This window comes from Hipposideros armiger, unplaced genomic scaffold (genome assembly GCF_001890085.2).
Source record: "Hipposideros armiger isolate ML-2016 unplaced genomic scaffold, ASM189008v1 scaffold_59, whole genome shotgun sequence".
NCBI lineage: Eukaryota > Metazoa > Chordata > Mammalia > Chiroptera > Hipposideridae > Hipposideros > Hipposideros armiger.
In genome coordinates, this window is record NW_017731409.1 from 3,807,379 (window position 1) to 3,822,337 (window position 14,959).

Here is a 14,959-nt window from a genome sequence, read left to right on the forward strand (position 1 = left end):
TGGTCAGGGCGGTTGAAACAGGGATGCTTTGGATCCTCAAGGCCAAGTCTGAGAGGAACCACGAGTGTGAACTATCACAGCACAGCTATCCTTTAGCATACTAAAGCTAATTCTGAGTCCAGGATGAAAGCCAGCCAAGGAGACATTGCCAAAGAACTGGGACATGTGCAGCAAATGATCCTGAAGGCATTGTACAGCTATTACTCATCTTACCAATCCTTTCCAGAGACAGACTCTTGAAGTTAGAAAATAACTTTCTAGATCTAGTCCAGAGGTTGTAAACTAATGGGCCATCGACCCAAAGTAGCCACAAATGTTTTTTTTGCCCCCATTAGTGTTTCATATATTTTTTGAATTAGCTAATATTTAAAAATCTGAAGATTTGGGCATAAAAAAATACTTCGCTGATCTTGAAAAACAAAGATTTGGCCACATTATGTCCTTAGGACAATACTTGGCTGAGTAGTAACTACCCTCTTTATACATGTGGAACCCAACAAGACAGTAACATATGTCAACACTTATTAAATCCAACCAAATCATTGCACAGATGAAGAAAATGGAGCTCTGAAAAACGATTTGACCTATCTATATTTAATGGCAGAGTCAAAATGAGAAGGCCAGGTGTTCAGTGATCTTCAGTGAGTACTACTGATCTTTCCCCTCAAGAATCTGAGGGGCAGCCAGTTAGCTCAGGTGGTTAGAGCACAGTGCTCATAACACCAACGTTACTGGTTTGATCCCCACATGGGCCACTGAGATGCACCCTCCACAACTAGATTGAAGACAACTACTTGACTTGGAGCTGATGAGTCCTAGAAAAACACACTGTTCCCCAATTTAAAAAAACACAAATTAAAAAAAAAAAAGAATCTGAGATACAGAGACATTACCTGCTTGTAGGTACTACCACAAGACAAAACAGAAGTGAGAACTAGGTCTTCTGGTTTTGCACTCACTACCCTCCATTCCCTTTGCTGGGCCAGAAATTCTCAGGGAATGTAATCTATTGTACTAGGGAATTTAAAACTAGCCAGAAACTCGAAGTCCCAGCATTCCTCAGGCTGCTAGCCACACCCACAGTCTAAACTATCTGCACATTCCCAGCCTCCACAGATGGTCTCATGCCCAGCTGGGTTATGAACAAACATGCTTTTTCCTTTGTCAGAGGCCCTTTCTCTACCCACACAGGCAGTTAGGGAACAATGCTCCATGGGGCATTGACTCAAGAGGAGAGGTTAGAAAGAACATTTACAGATGACAGGAGGTCAGTAGGAGCTCTGAACTCTCTTCCTGGCTTTTTCCCCCGAAACATCAAATGGCTATGGCCATGGCCTTCAAGACACTGCTTTAAAAGAAGTGCAGACTCTGTCTAGATTGACACAGTTTTACACAAAGGATGCTCTAGCTATACTCCCCTTAAATGTAGTGATATTGATTTGTGAAAATATTTGAAATCTTTAGCTTAAATGGCCACAAATACATAGTATTATAGCTTCACTATACCTCAGGTCCAGGAACATGTTACCTAAAACTGTCCAAGGGGATATTTGGTTCCCTTTATGCCTTGGAGATGCTAATGACAAAACGATAGTCTGTACAAGTAATTAGGATAGGAGCTGCATGAAGAATGGAATAGTAACAGGGGAACCATTCACATGAGATTATTCTCTGTAAAAGTAGTAGGCATACAAAATCAAGATTGTCTTATTTAAGGATAAGGAGAACAGAAAGCAGGAGGCAACTGAACTGGACTGGAGATGGCAAAGCTGAATAGCTGAGCAGGTACTGAGTCAGAGATTCTGACTTGTATGAAGAACCAAAAATGAATAAATACACTGTCACAGGGCAAGTGGCTCAAACATGCATAATGTCAATGACAGCTGAAGCCAAGGAACCTGCCAAGGTCTGCCTCTGCCCTGCCAAAAATCCTGGAACTCCTCCATGCTTCCATGAGAAAGACTGCTGCCAGGAACCAGTAAGTATAGAGGCAAACTCTCATTTGTGCTTCTCTCTGGGCAATGCATTTTAAAAATTCCCCAGAGCCTGCATCTGACATAAATTAGGGTATTATAGCCAAGTTCCGAAATTCATCAACCCCCAAGCCACGCATCTATTCTGTACAGGTCTATCGATCATGATCGTTGCGTGGCCTCCTGGGAGCACAAATGAAACACCAAGAAGTTGGCTATGGTCAAAGAGGATTTGTCTGTTACCCCCACAAATAAGGAGATTTATTTTCATTGAGGCAGAGGAGATTCTTCTAGATGCATTACTTAAGACTCCAATACTTTTCCTGTATACTGAATACACAGTGATTGTATTCTCTCAGAACTAAATGATGATGATAATCATTCTATGAGATAGATTTTTAAATGTGCTTTTTCTCTTTGAGGAACTCCCTTAGAAGCTGAGGCTGTTCATGTTCTCAACTTACTTAAGAGGGAACCCAGGAAACAGCCAAGATTCTATATAATAAAACAAACAAACAAACAAACAAACAAACAAACAAACAAAAAACTAATGCTCAGAGAGGAAAGCAGCTAGTCTCTTTTTCATTTGGGACACAAACCCGGGATTAGGGCTAAGAGCCCTTCACAACAGGCATGAGCTCTTAAGTGCCAGCTCAGCACTAAACCAGATTTGAGTGGTAGGACCAGGAAAGCCTTGGTAAGACCTTTTCTAACTGCTTTGTTATTAATACACAAGGCTGGTACCCACATTCAATGAGCCTAGGCTAATAATTTGGTTCTACGTAAGGCTCCTTCAGAAATGGGTCTTATAACAAGGAAAAGACTCAAATTTTCCTAATCTAGCCCAGGTTATTCAATTCAAAACCACGCAGTTTTTTTTAAGTACGAGGTCCTCATGAAGGAAGTACAGCAGTGGTGAGGTCACGTCAGCTGTCCTAATATGGCAGCATGTTCAGGAGGAATTACCAGTATGTACATGATGGTTTGCAAAAAAAGAGGCTCAGAAAAGCTTTTCAGTAAGATGTGGTCAGTAGTATTCATTAGCCTTTCACACCTGCAGGTTTAACAATTTGGTTAGTTTTTTATCTTCCTTCCTGCTTGAAGCTACTGGCTGTAGTTATTAAGGCCAGAGTCTAAACAGAGGCTGCCATGGGACTAGGCTCCCCCTTCCCCCACGATGCTTTTGCATTTTAAGTCTCTGCCTCAGACTTTCACTTCCTGTGTGGTGTGGTGTTCAAGTGCCTACTGAATGGATTCTCCAATGGATAACAACTATAAACTTTTGACAAAATACAAACAACTACCCAAAAGCACTGGAGACTAAACAAAAAAGCAGGCGAATTCTGGAGAGAGGTTAAAACTTGGAAGAACGGAATGAATGCACAAGGTGAGTTTCCCATTTTTACGGCTTTTAGGCTCACAGAAAACTGCAGTCTTTCTGGTTGAAGAATCAGAGCAACCACAGCTCCTGGAAAGCGAGGGAGGAAAGAAACCTCAGAAGAAAGAGAGACAAAGAAAGAGAGTCCCATATTCTGTGCATAAACTCTACACACATCTCTGGCTGACCCCTGAACCATACATATGTAGGACAGACTACAGCTAAAGATAAAACAACTGAATTGAGATTTGAGCTGCTGCCTAAGACAGTTTACAGTTTAAATCCAATGAAGTTAAATGCCTGCTAACAAACAAACAAACAGCGCTCTTCAGAGAACTATAACGGAATATACAACATAAACATTTACAACATTCAGGATACAATCTAAAATTACTCAACATTTGAAGAACCAGAAAAAATATGACTTTCTCTAGAGAAAAAAAAATGGAGCCCAACTCTAAAATGATTCAGATTTAGCAGAAAAGGATTTTTTAAAACAGTTATTACAATTAAGTTATAAAACAGTTATTATAACTATGTTCAATGAGGTAAAATATTTTTAAAAAAGCTTGTAATGAATAAAAAACAGGAACTCTACAGAGAAATATAAAGCAGTTATTATCAGTAACCCACAGTAACCAATGTTATGATGACAAGTGAGATGCAAATTAGAAAATAATAAAAGTATTCAAAATAAGATATTCAAAAGTACCTCTGCTCAGCTGGAGATTTTTGTTTCAAATGACTTATTTGTATCAAAACTAAATTGAAAATTGCTTACTGACACGACAGATAGTTTTTGCTCTCTGGGAGACTTGACTGGAGAGGGAGAAAAAATTTAGGGAAGTTTGGTGGGGAGATTTTGTATACAGATATTTTCATTTAGTGAGGATGTAAAGAACAGAGCTTTCTTCCTGGGATTCCCAAAATTCAACACCAGGCCTGCTACTGGTTCCTACATGGATCAATTGTAGAACACATGCTATGAAATACTCCTGCTAGGCATCTAAAGGAGGCGGGCTACAGAAAATAGGAAGTGTTTTTTATATGGAGAAAAGTGATGTTCAGAGAGAAAACATAGAGCATCGAAGTCTCTTCTGAAGTGATTCTAACAGGGAATTACTAAAAGGAAGTATCTGGAAGAGATAATCCCAAGATCACTTTGGGTCTCACGGTGGTTCCTCTCTCCTTTGTTCACTGAATTTTACATACTGTGAGACACATATTTCAGAAACAGCCAGCTTTCCAACCCCAAAGATTCCTGGTACTCTCAAAAGCAGGACATGATAGGAAGGGGCACAAATTTGTTCCAGGATAAAACAGGAGGACCCAACACTCAAAAAGTGACAATAGCTACAATAAGAAAGATTACCAACAAGCCTGAAATTGTTAGTTTTGGAAATGGAGGTGATTGTTCCTCTGAGGGCAAGGAGTATGATAATTTAATTCAATTAAAAGAAATAAACAATGTTCAAGATACAAGAATAAAAGCTCCCAAAGAGTGCTCTTAGCAACTCTGTAATGTGCACCAACTAAATTCAGTTTTCAGTCTTAAAATGAAGCAATGACTCTTTGAGCTAAGACTTGATTAGTCGATCAGAAACAGAAAAAAACAAAAAGTAAAGCAGAAAAACTATAAAACTCCTCATTTTATCATAGTTTTTCCACTATAAAGCTGACCACCACATCATTCAATATGTAAAATTCTAGAAACTTTACAAAATTCCTTTTTTTAAAATTTATTTTTTGTTATCAAAGAGAATGTCCAGGAACACTGAGTACTAAAGAATCTGTTCATGGCATTGTTTTACAAAAGTTCCTAATGGATACATCATTTTGATGTATCCTTCACTTATTAATGATGAAGTGGATGAGCTGATGGAATTACTTAAAAAAAAAAAATTCCAGACAAAAACATCCAGTCTCAATTCTGAATCTGTTGCTTGGAGTGAATTCAGTGGTTATAATACCACCACTGGCTAAGAATCAGCCTCCCCACAGTAGGGAGCTATTCAGGTCTCCTCACTGGGTCACATAAGTCTTTCAGATATAGGCACCATGTTTGAAGTCTCACACAAAATGTCTGTGTCACTTAAATTACACAATGTGGCAGTGTTTGTTTCATGGGGACATAATCTTGAAAGAAGAGGCAAAGTAGAAAACCTGTCTGCACGTAATAAGTGAGTACATTATTGAACTGTGCATGGGTTTGGGCGCATTGTAGCCCTTGTTAAAGAGGAATCCCACCAATGAAGCATCGGTCAGTTCTCAGGTGCTCCTGGTGCTGAAGGTATCTACTGATTTAACCATGTATTGTTAGGTCAGGGCCTTCTTCATCTATTGTTTGGCTCAAATGGTTGAACTGAGTTTGGTTGTCCTTCTCTTCCATCGTAAGCTTTATTTCTCGGCTTCAGGATATGTGGGGTACTTGACTGTTTCTATCTTCTCTCGGACTTTGTAGGAGGGATACAGGCCCGTCCTTCCCAGTTTTCTGTTGACACCTTTAGAATAGCCATCCCAGTGATTTCCAGCCACACCAATGATATCTCCAGGTTCCATGGGGATTTCATCTGCAGTTCGAGGTTGGTGAGGGTAAATGGCGATCTGGTTGTGGGCGTTTTGACCCCCAAAATAGTAGATGTCATCCAAAGAATGGAAGTTTGCAGAGGCATCAGGATGCAGTGTTTGCATGATTTCATAAGCAACTCGACAGACCTTGGGGAAGAATGAAAAAAATGTGTTAGTCTAAGTAAGACTCCTTCATAGCAATCTGAAAGACAATGGCCACAGAGAATAGAACTAGACTAGGACTAGGACTGAGAGTGAGAAGTAGTGGATTCTAGTCCTAAATTTTCAGTCCATTTGCTCTCAGATGATGGGAAAAATCATTCTTCAACTATGTGCTTGTTATCTTTTTTTTTTAGCATAAAAGATTATTACAATTAAGGTCTCTGGGAGGAAAAAAATGTATATAGTGCAAAGTACTTTAAGACTATGAATCAGTTAATTTTAATAAACATTTATTAAGAGCCACATAATTCTCCATGTTTGGCATTGGCGGTACAAAAATGAGTAAGACAGTTTGGGCTCTTGCAGAGTTTAAGGTTTAGGATTATAAATACTTTATAAAAATGCTGCTGTTCCCTTTCCTTCATTCAGTGTTAATCAATTTCTTTTCTGCTAATTTGGACTTGGACTCAGAACTCTTCTCAACAGAAATCCATGTAATTACTGACAATTAATTAGACTGGCAAGTGAGCCAAAACATATCTGCAATTTCTATTCTAAAGAGTTTTAAGTGTGTTGTGTAGATAGCAGCATTCTAGGACTGATATAAGTTGGACTAGCCTTTGGGGAAGATGCATCTACCTGATGCATTTAAGGCTACTTAAAAGATACCTCTGTCCAAAGAATACCTACCATGCCCACTGGATGACAGCTGAAATTCCACAATCTGAGCTTCATTTAATGCTTGGTGATAAAGTTAGACTATACTATCTTCATGGAGGTATAACACTTTAAGCAATTAATAAATACATTCATTATAGCATAAATGGGTTTCAGGAACTTTTCTAAGAATAGGTGAAGAAAGAAGAGAGAATACTATAATTTTGCTTAGAAAAATCTTCCATTATACATTGCGAACAGAGCTCAACTCAGGTCAAATTTTCCTAAATTTCCAATTGTGGTTATTTCAGTTAATGAAGCTTTATTGTCCCTATACTAATAGGTTTGCATTTATTTAAAATGAAACTACTAATAGTAATTGTTAATCTGATCATTAGGACAATTTAGGATTACCCAGAAATCCTTTAAAACTGACATCCATGAAATCAAAATTGAATGGAGATGCTCATTCTTAATTGTTATGAGCAAATGGAATCTGATTATCACCTTAATGTCTTGAAGAATCTTAATCTCAGGAATTTGAGGGGTGCTTTCCAAATGCTATGTGTAATTTGTAAAAGAAATGAAGTTTAGACAGTATTTTACATTTTGCAAATAGGGACTAAAATACAAAGAGATTAAGTCATCTGTCCAAATTCTACTGCTAGAATTTCAACCAGACATAGAACCAAGATAATGACTTTGAATTCAAGTTTGCTACTTTATCAACAAACTAATTTGACATTGGGAATGTCATGGTACAACTGAAATCCCTGGTAAAACACTGAGACTGTAACAAAATAAGGTTCAAAAAGATTTGGAACTTGAACTTGAAATTCAGCCAAAGGCCCACACAGGGCAAGGAAAATGAAGTGGAGACTCTGGAAAGGAAGAAACTAAATAATTAAAACAAAGCAGCTCCAACAATAGTGAAGTACAATAAAAATGATAAAGGCTAATATTTACTGAGTTTTTGCTGTTGGACATTGTTTTTAGGTATTATCTAATTTAATCCTCTCAGTTGCCCCCTAAAATTCTATCATGCTCATTTTGCAGATGTGAAAGGTCAGTTAAGGGATTTGCCCAAGGTTCAGGTTTTGAACCCAGGGAGTCTGTGTGTGCTAGTTAACTGCTAAGCATATTTTCTCTTATAGACTCTGTTCTCTATGTTTGAATTATAACACCAGAAAGATAAAACAAGTCCAAGGCGAGCCTTGGGCAAACCTGAGAGGCATCTTCTCAGAGTTCCTTCACTCACTCTTCAAATATCCCTAGTCAGAAATGCATGACCTTGTATTGCCCTTGGGATGAGCACAATGTACACTGTAGCAAAGAACCCTAATGTGTTTCTTTCTCTCCACTATTAAATATCTCACTCTCATGAAAACATTACCCTCAGTCCTACACCTTTAGGACTGTTGGGAGGAATAATCCTAATTATCAGTTTACACCTTGGTATCAATAGTTATTGATGTGTTAGCTTGCTGGATAACACATATATTTACTTAAGCCAAAGAAATAATGAATGGTAAAAATTTCGGATACCAGGTGAACCAATATAAGGTCCTTTATCTTTCACATAATGGTGATAAATGACAGCAGTTGAGCTTAATGAGCACTGATTATGGTCCAGGTACTGTTCTAATAGTGTACTTGCATATGCTCTCTCTTTTCAAACTCAAAAACTCACAAGAACCCTATGAGGTGGTTATTATAAGTAGTAGTATTTTCACATTTTATAGTTGAAGAAACTAAACCACAGAAAAAGTATGTAAATTTCCAAAAATTAAAATAAAATGAAAAAGGAGCTAATAAACAGCAGAACTACAATTAGTACTCTTTCTGGCTCTCAATCATACTCTAAGCTGCCTTGGGATAAATACCTAGAACAGTGCCTGCCACACAGTAGGCACTTAGTAAGTATGTGTTGAATCAATACTGCTCTATGCATAATACTAGCGCAGCAGTGGAGGTGCAAGTCCATGGGAAATATTTAATCCTTAAGATCCATATACAACATTCTGAGTAGTTAACACATTTTCTCTATATTAACCATGGGGCAATTTATTGCAAAAAGCTAGAAAGATTACTATAATGTTGATGTTTGCATTTAATCACCTTAGGTTTCCTCTATGGGCTTTACAAATTCAAATTATGTGGCAGATAAATGACGGCTTTCAGCTGATGTCAATACCTGTCAGTTTGATAACCTGACAAGGCAGCGTGACTAAGAGGGGCAAACCCTTTAGTTTGAAAAGCAGTAGCTGGCCACATGTTATATGTTTTATTTCATTCTGCGTTGTTATGGCCCTATATCATTTTTAGAACACAGTAACAGTTAAGAACAACAACTGACAAAGGATAAAACATAGATATGACTGTATTTGAAAAAAAAAACAATTAAAAAGGGAGGAAGGTCCATTAGTCTTAATTTTACCCCCGAGTAGCAGCCAGCTGAGTTTGCATGAGCCTCCAAAGCTTACTCAGAGGAGATGGAACCTTGTTTTTTGGGGATTGTTTTGGTCGTCAAAATAGACAGAGACAGGAGGATCTCCTAGTGTGCAAAGTTAGAAGTGGGCTCTTGTCTCGTTAGGTGATGCTGGGATATTTGTGCACTTATCCTGTAAACTATTGGGTTGTCGGAAAAGTCATGACGTATTTTTTCTATGTTTTTCATTGCAAAAATATGTCATGACTTTTCCGACAACCCAATACTTTGTTTTGGTATTCAATGAAAAAACAGTGTCCACTGTTGTTTCATGAGCCATACCTCAATGGAAATTGCTATTCAGAACTATCTGTCTGGAATAAAATTAATCTAATATCTAGTTTTTCCCTCTGTACTTTCCAAAATCTGATTCAAAGACTAGTGAGGCCAATTGTGTTGTGTGTGGATTTGAAATTAAAACAACAGAGAGTGCCACATGGGGGGGAAAAGTAATTTTGTCCTACGGTGCTTTTAATGCTAGAAGAAGGAAAGCAAAGCATAGAAGCACAGTCCTGTAAGCCTCAGCGCCTACCGACATGTAAGGCTGGTTAGATATTGAGACATGTAGTATACATTTATTTAATTTTAGAGCTTTATGACTACAGCAGTGGTTCTTAACAAGGGTGATTTTGCCCCTGCTCCCACTCTGGACATTTGGTAATGTCTGGGGACATTTTTGGTTGTTACAACTTGAGGTGTGGGTGCTACTGGCCAGGGATGCTGCTAAATATCCTACAATGCACAGGACAGTGCCTCACAACAATTTATCTGGCCCAAAATGCCAATAGTGCTTAGGCTGAGAAACCTCGTCTAGAGTGATAGACTTTAGGCAGGCCTAAACTCTAGACCTGTAGAGGAGGTGATACATCTGGGAAAGTGACTCCTGATTCATTCATTCTAACAATAAGCATTCAAAAATGTGTGGAGGTTGTTACTAGTTATATGCACCTGTTGATCAGGGAGGCACATAGCCTGATTGTCAAAACTGTTGAGAGACCAAGTAGTTATTATCCTCCGCCGCTGCCCCACCTTGAGAATGGTAAAAGGAGCTTCTCAAAGACAGGATCATCACCCTAATTCGGGAGAAACATCAGCAGTGGGTGCCTTCATGGGAACTTGAAGGCCAAAGGAGTTTTTTCCCTTCTGACTAAGGTTGCTGCCTATGTGATTCCTGTTCTGTGTAGATGTCTTTGTGGGTAGTGAGTTGTATTCTTATTTCATATTAAAGAAACTCATACAGGCTTTGCTGGGGTAGGTATCTTTCCAACAATCATACCACCATGCCATTGTGACAATGTGCATTGTCACATAGTAGGAAACTACCCATTTCTTTATACTTTCTGAAGTATATTCCCGTGAAAATGATGTGGCTTTTATTTCACATTCTTTTCTCAATTTCTTCTATGCTTTTAGGCATATATTATTCTTATATGATTTATATTTCTTGCTAATTATTCTCTAGTTATTTCATGTGAGTATTTTGCTCACTAGATTCTGGACTAGGGAAAGATCTGTATCTTTATCTCCTTTGAAATTCCCTCTACACCTAGTATAATTCTGAGCAAATAGTTGTTTAACAGATTGTTGAACGAACTAGCTAATAATATGCCCATAAATGAAAGAGCAGAATAAAATCCACAACAGATATTGCTCTGACGATATTCCACTGGGAATATAAGGCTGATTGGACCACTCATAAAAACACACCCACCAAACCCATAACATGTAATTATCTGCAACAATTAAACTCAAAGAATGATTTTAATATGGTACTGCTTAAATTTAATGTACAGTTTCTTGCTTGGTAGAAATGTAATAGGACTTGAAGAGGAATTATTGGGTTGACAGAAAAGTCATGATGTATTTTTTTCTATGTTTTTCGTTGCAAAAATGCGTCATGACTTTTCCAACAACCCAATACATTTACTCTTTATTTTTTATAAAGCAATCAAGTAAGGCAAAATAATGAGCATTTAAGCCTCTCAGAATCAGCGTACTGATATGTAGAAATGGATGGATTCTGGTTACAAATTGATTGTATGCAAAAATCAGAAAGTATTAAGTAAGCTTAATTACTTGCTGTTTTTTTCTGTTAAATGCTGTGAATAAGCCAAGTACTTTAAAAAACTCCAGTTTTTTAAGTGGAGTTTTAACGGAGATGTATTCAACCATTACTTGCAAACAACTAAATATTCAGTGCTCTTAAATAGCTATTTTGGGGAGAATCTTCTCATACTTTTACAAAAGGGATTATTCCAAATATTAGGAAGATTGTACCAGAGTCCCAACATTAAAAAACAAAAACAAAAATAACAAGAAGTTCCAGACCCCAATATAACCAAAAAGTATTGGCCACTTGAAAACACCCTACTGTCACTTACCTGGGATGAAAAAGTACACACTAAGAAGTCTGCCTGGGACAGAAAGTGTATATCCAGAATCACACCCCGAAGTGAATTTTCTGTGTATCGATTATGCAATCCAGCTGACCAAGAGATAGAATTATCACTAATAAATTCATAACTGGGGTACCTGAAAAAAGAAATAAATTTACACATAGTCACTGAAATCACAGTATTCTATTAGGAGGTATTATCCTATCAGTAGGAGGCAGACCTGCTCCTGTGACTAAGAGTTCCTCTCTTCTAACAGTAAAGAGAGCTTTAAAATTATGGCATTCAACAGAACAGTCAACGAAGCATCTTTGAATCCATCAGTGGGGCAGAAACCAACTGGAGTACCTTGTATGTTATGTTATTGGTATACCATATAAAATATACATAGATGTATCAAAACGTCCTTCTCAATTCATGAGAGAGTTGAAAACAGAAGTCTCCCTATTTTTTTTGTAATGAGTAACTTCTAAGAGGTCAAGCTGCTTTCATTTGGTCACTGATGCTTTCCTTTGGAATATAAATGTCACAATTAAACATCATTTAAATTTTTAATGCAGAATTTGCGATAATTTAGGCTCTTCTTCCCTAAACGCCATCCTTGAAGCACCATCTTAACCAGTAATGGTAATGGAAAACCATTCTAATACTTCTCTGAGAGTAAATTCCTTGTAGATGTCCACCAAGTAACATTTTGGTAGTTTTAACATAGGATATTTAAAAATATTAAATCAGAATGTTTTTTAAAAGTCCACCCTATGTTCAAATGATTGTACTCTGAATTAGAGGTTTAATTATACTCTAGAATAGAGTGAATAAAGTTTTTCAGTGCATGAGGTAGACCTTCAGAGTTAAGTTGCAAACTTTGGACAGTTACATGAAAATGGGATGATAACTGTACTTATTATATAATTTTGTAAGAATTAAATACATTAAGCAACATAAAGTACTTAGAAGAATATCTGACATGTAGTAACTGCTCAATAAATATTGGTTGTGAATTTTTCTCCCAGACATCCCTCTGGTTTTATTCCTTACTTCCTTCAGAACTCTGCCCAAATATAGCCTTATTAGTGAGGACTTTGGCAATTCCTATCCCTTTTATTATACCAGCTTAATTTTTCTTCATGGCTCTTATTATCATTTGACATAATATATATTTACTGTTTATTTACTGTCTGCATGTATTCCCCACCTCCATCATCCCTAACTAAAGAGAGGCATTTCATATGCTGGGTTCACTCTATTATTCTCAGCACCTCAAAGAGAATCTGGGATATAACAGAGGATCAATAAATATTTGTTGAAAGAATAACAGTGCCTATTTATAAACCAAAAACATTAGGAGTCAGGTTACATGTCTGTCTCCTACACAGTATTCCACCCAATTGGGGCTATACCTTATTTTCCTTTGCTTCACAGCATCTAGCATTCCACACAATGCTATGTGAATAAATACATGAACAAGTGAGTGCCACCTATGTCTGGGGCTTTCCCCCTAATCCCCTAACAGCTGCTTCAGATTTCTCTTCATTTCACAGTCACCACGGAGCTTTCCCCATTGCCGCTAATAATGACTGTGAAGGCAAAGTCTCTGAGCACTGTTTCAGGCTGGTATTCAGTGTTCAGATCTATTTGGCCTCATTATTTTTGACATTTTGCCCTTCTCGGCTCTGAATGAGGGAGATGAAGGAAATATCACATTTGTTCTAAAAAGAAAGCAACCAGAAAGACTTTTAATGTGATTCCTGTGAAGCTGGATATATAGGCATGGGATAGAGACAGCAATAAATAAATATGAAAAGGCTTCAGGGTGAAGGAGAGGGGGAATTGCTAAAACACATCAGGACAGGTTTTATCCTTGAATAAAGACTGACTTTGTCAGCATGGTTTGGGTGCTTTAGTGAAACAAAGAAAAGAGTGATCCTTCTATTGAGAAGTGACACTTAATGTCAATGCCTTTCTGAACTTAAACTTCTGAACTTGACTCCCTGGAACCACACTAAAAGGGTTCCCTCCCAGGGAATCATACCTAAGTTCCTCAGGCCTTATCTCTATATGCAAACAACCACTTGATGAAGGATGCTGAGTGGAAAAAAACAAGCAGAAACAAAGTGAATAAGGGGAGAAGGTGATTTTGCACCTCAAATAATTGAGCATGGAACTTTTTGTACAAACACACTTCTTTGTCTTTTGCCCACAAGTATATCAGCAGAGGAATTAGTCCTCTGTGAAGTTGCAGAAATTGGTGATGATAAAAAATATTTTTTTCTTCTTTCACCTTATAAAAACTTATTTTTTATATCACCCACAAAGGACTATCTTGAAGTTATAAACTAACATCAAATTTTTCTTTTCTGAACTCCTTCTCCAGACTGAGGGAGATACTCATCTTCATGACTCAGAAAATGAAAATTAAAGGATTTATTTTCAAAGAGGAAAAATATGCATAAAATGTTATGCATTTATAATCGAATATGGGGGAAACCGCTGCCTGGACGACCATGGGGAGAGGAGTTACTAACTGCTGATCACAAAAAGGAAACTCAAGTTTTAGTATTCCTATAATCCAAGTACTGCCAACTGTATTACAAGGGTTGCTTGGTGTAAAATTATAATGCTGTGTTATGGATCAAACCAAGCAGCCCCTGTAATTACAGTGAACCTCATATACCTTTATCTAAATACTTCCAAGTCGAGAAATCTAGCTTAAGAAAATAATGTAGATAATTTAGGCACACATCATAGCATTATTTACAAGAGTAAAAATAACCTAACTATCCAATATTAAAAGAATGATCAAATAAGCAATGGCATATCCATAGAGTGGATACATAGTCATTAAAAACGATGCTTACAGGCCGGCTGAGTGGTGTGTTGGTTAAGAGTTGGCTTGGGATGCCAGCTCTGAGCAACAGGGCCCCGGTTCAGATCCCACATGAGAGCCAGTGATGTTGCGTTGTCTACAGCTAAGATGGTGAGCAACAGCTCAACCTGGAGCTGGGATGCCGTGAGTCACCGCCGATGGCATAGGCTGCAGCCCCTGCTGCAGTGGGATGCCGTGAGCTACCATGAGTGGCTGGCAGCCAGCGTGAGTGGCCAGCAGCTGATGTGAGCTGCCGTGAGCCACCGTGAGTGGCCCTCCAATGGCCGGCGAGTGACTGCCTCACACGAGATGAGCGCAATGATCACAATACCAACATGGGCCAGTGAAGCGATGTCCTCCACAATTAGACTGAAGACCAAAAGGACAGCAACTTGTCTGTTCCCCTTCCCTGATTCCCCAACACTGTTCGCCTCCACCAATTCCCCAATAAAATCTTTAAAAAAAAAAAAAAAG

At 38.0% G+C, this 14,959-nt stretch overlaps 1 protein-coding gene across 12 annotated transcripts in view; it reads right to left on the reverse strand.

Moving 5' to 3' along the window:
* Positions 1-5,397: 5,397 nt before the first annotated feature.
* The window catches only part of FUT8 (fucosyltransferase 8), a 205,621-nt gene continuing 196,059 nt past the window's right edge, over positions 5,398-14,959 (reverse strand). For all 12 annotated transcript variants that reach the window (XM_019641361.1, XM_019641363.1, XM_019641369.1 and 9 more), the window contains 2 exons: positions 11,608-11,758; positions 5,398-6,066 (listed from right to left, as the gene is read on the reverse strand). In XM_019641361.1, the coding sequence (XP_019496906.1) occupies positions 5,749-6,066; positions 11,608-11,758 (469 nt within the window). In that variant the 3' untranslated portion in view covers positions 5,398-5,748. The remainder of the gene's footprint in view (positions 6,067-11,607; positions 11,759-14,959) is intronic.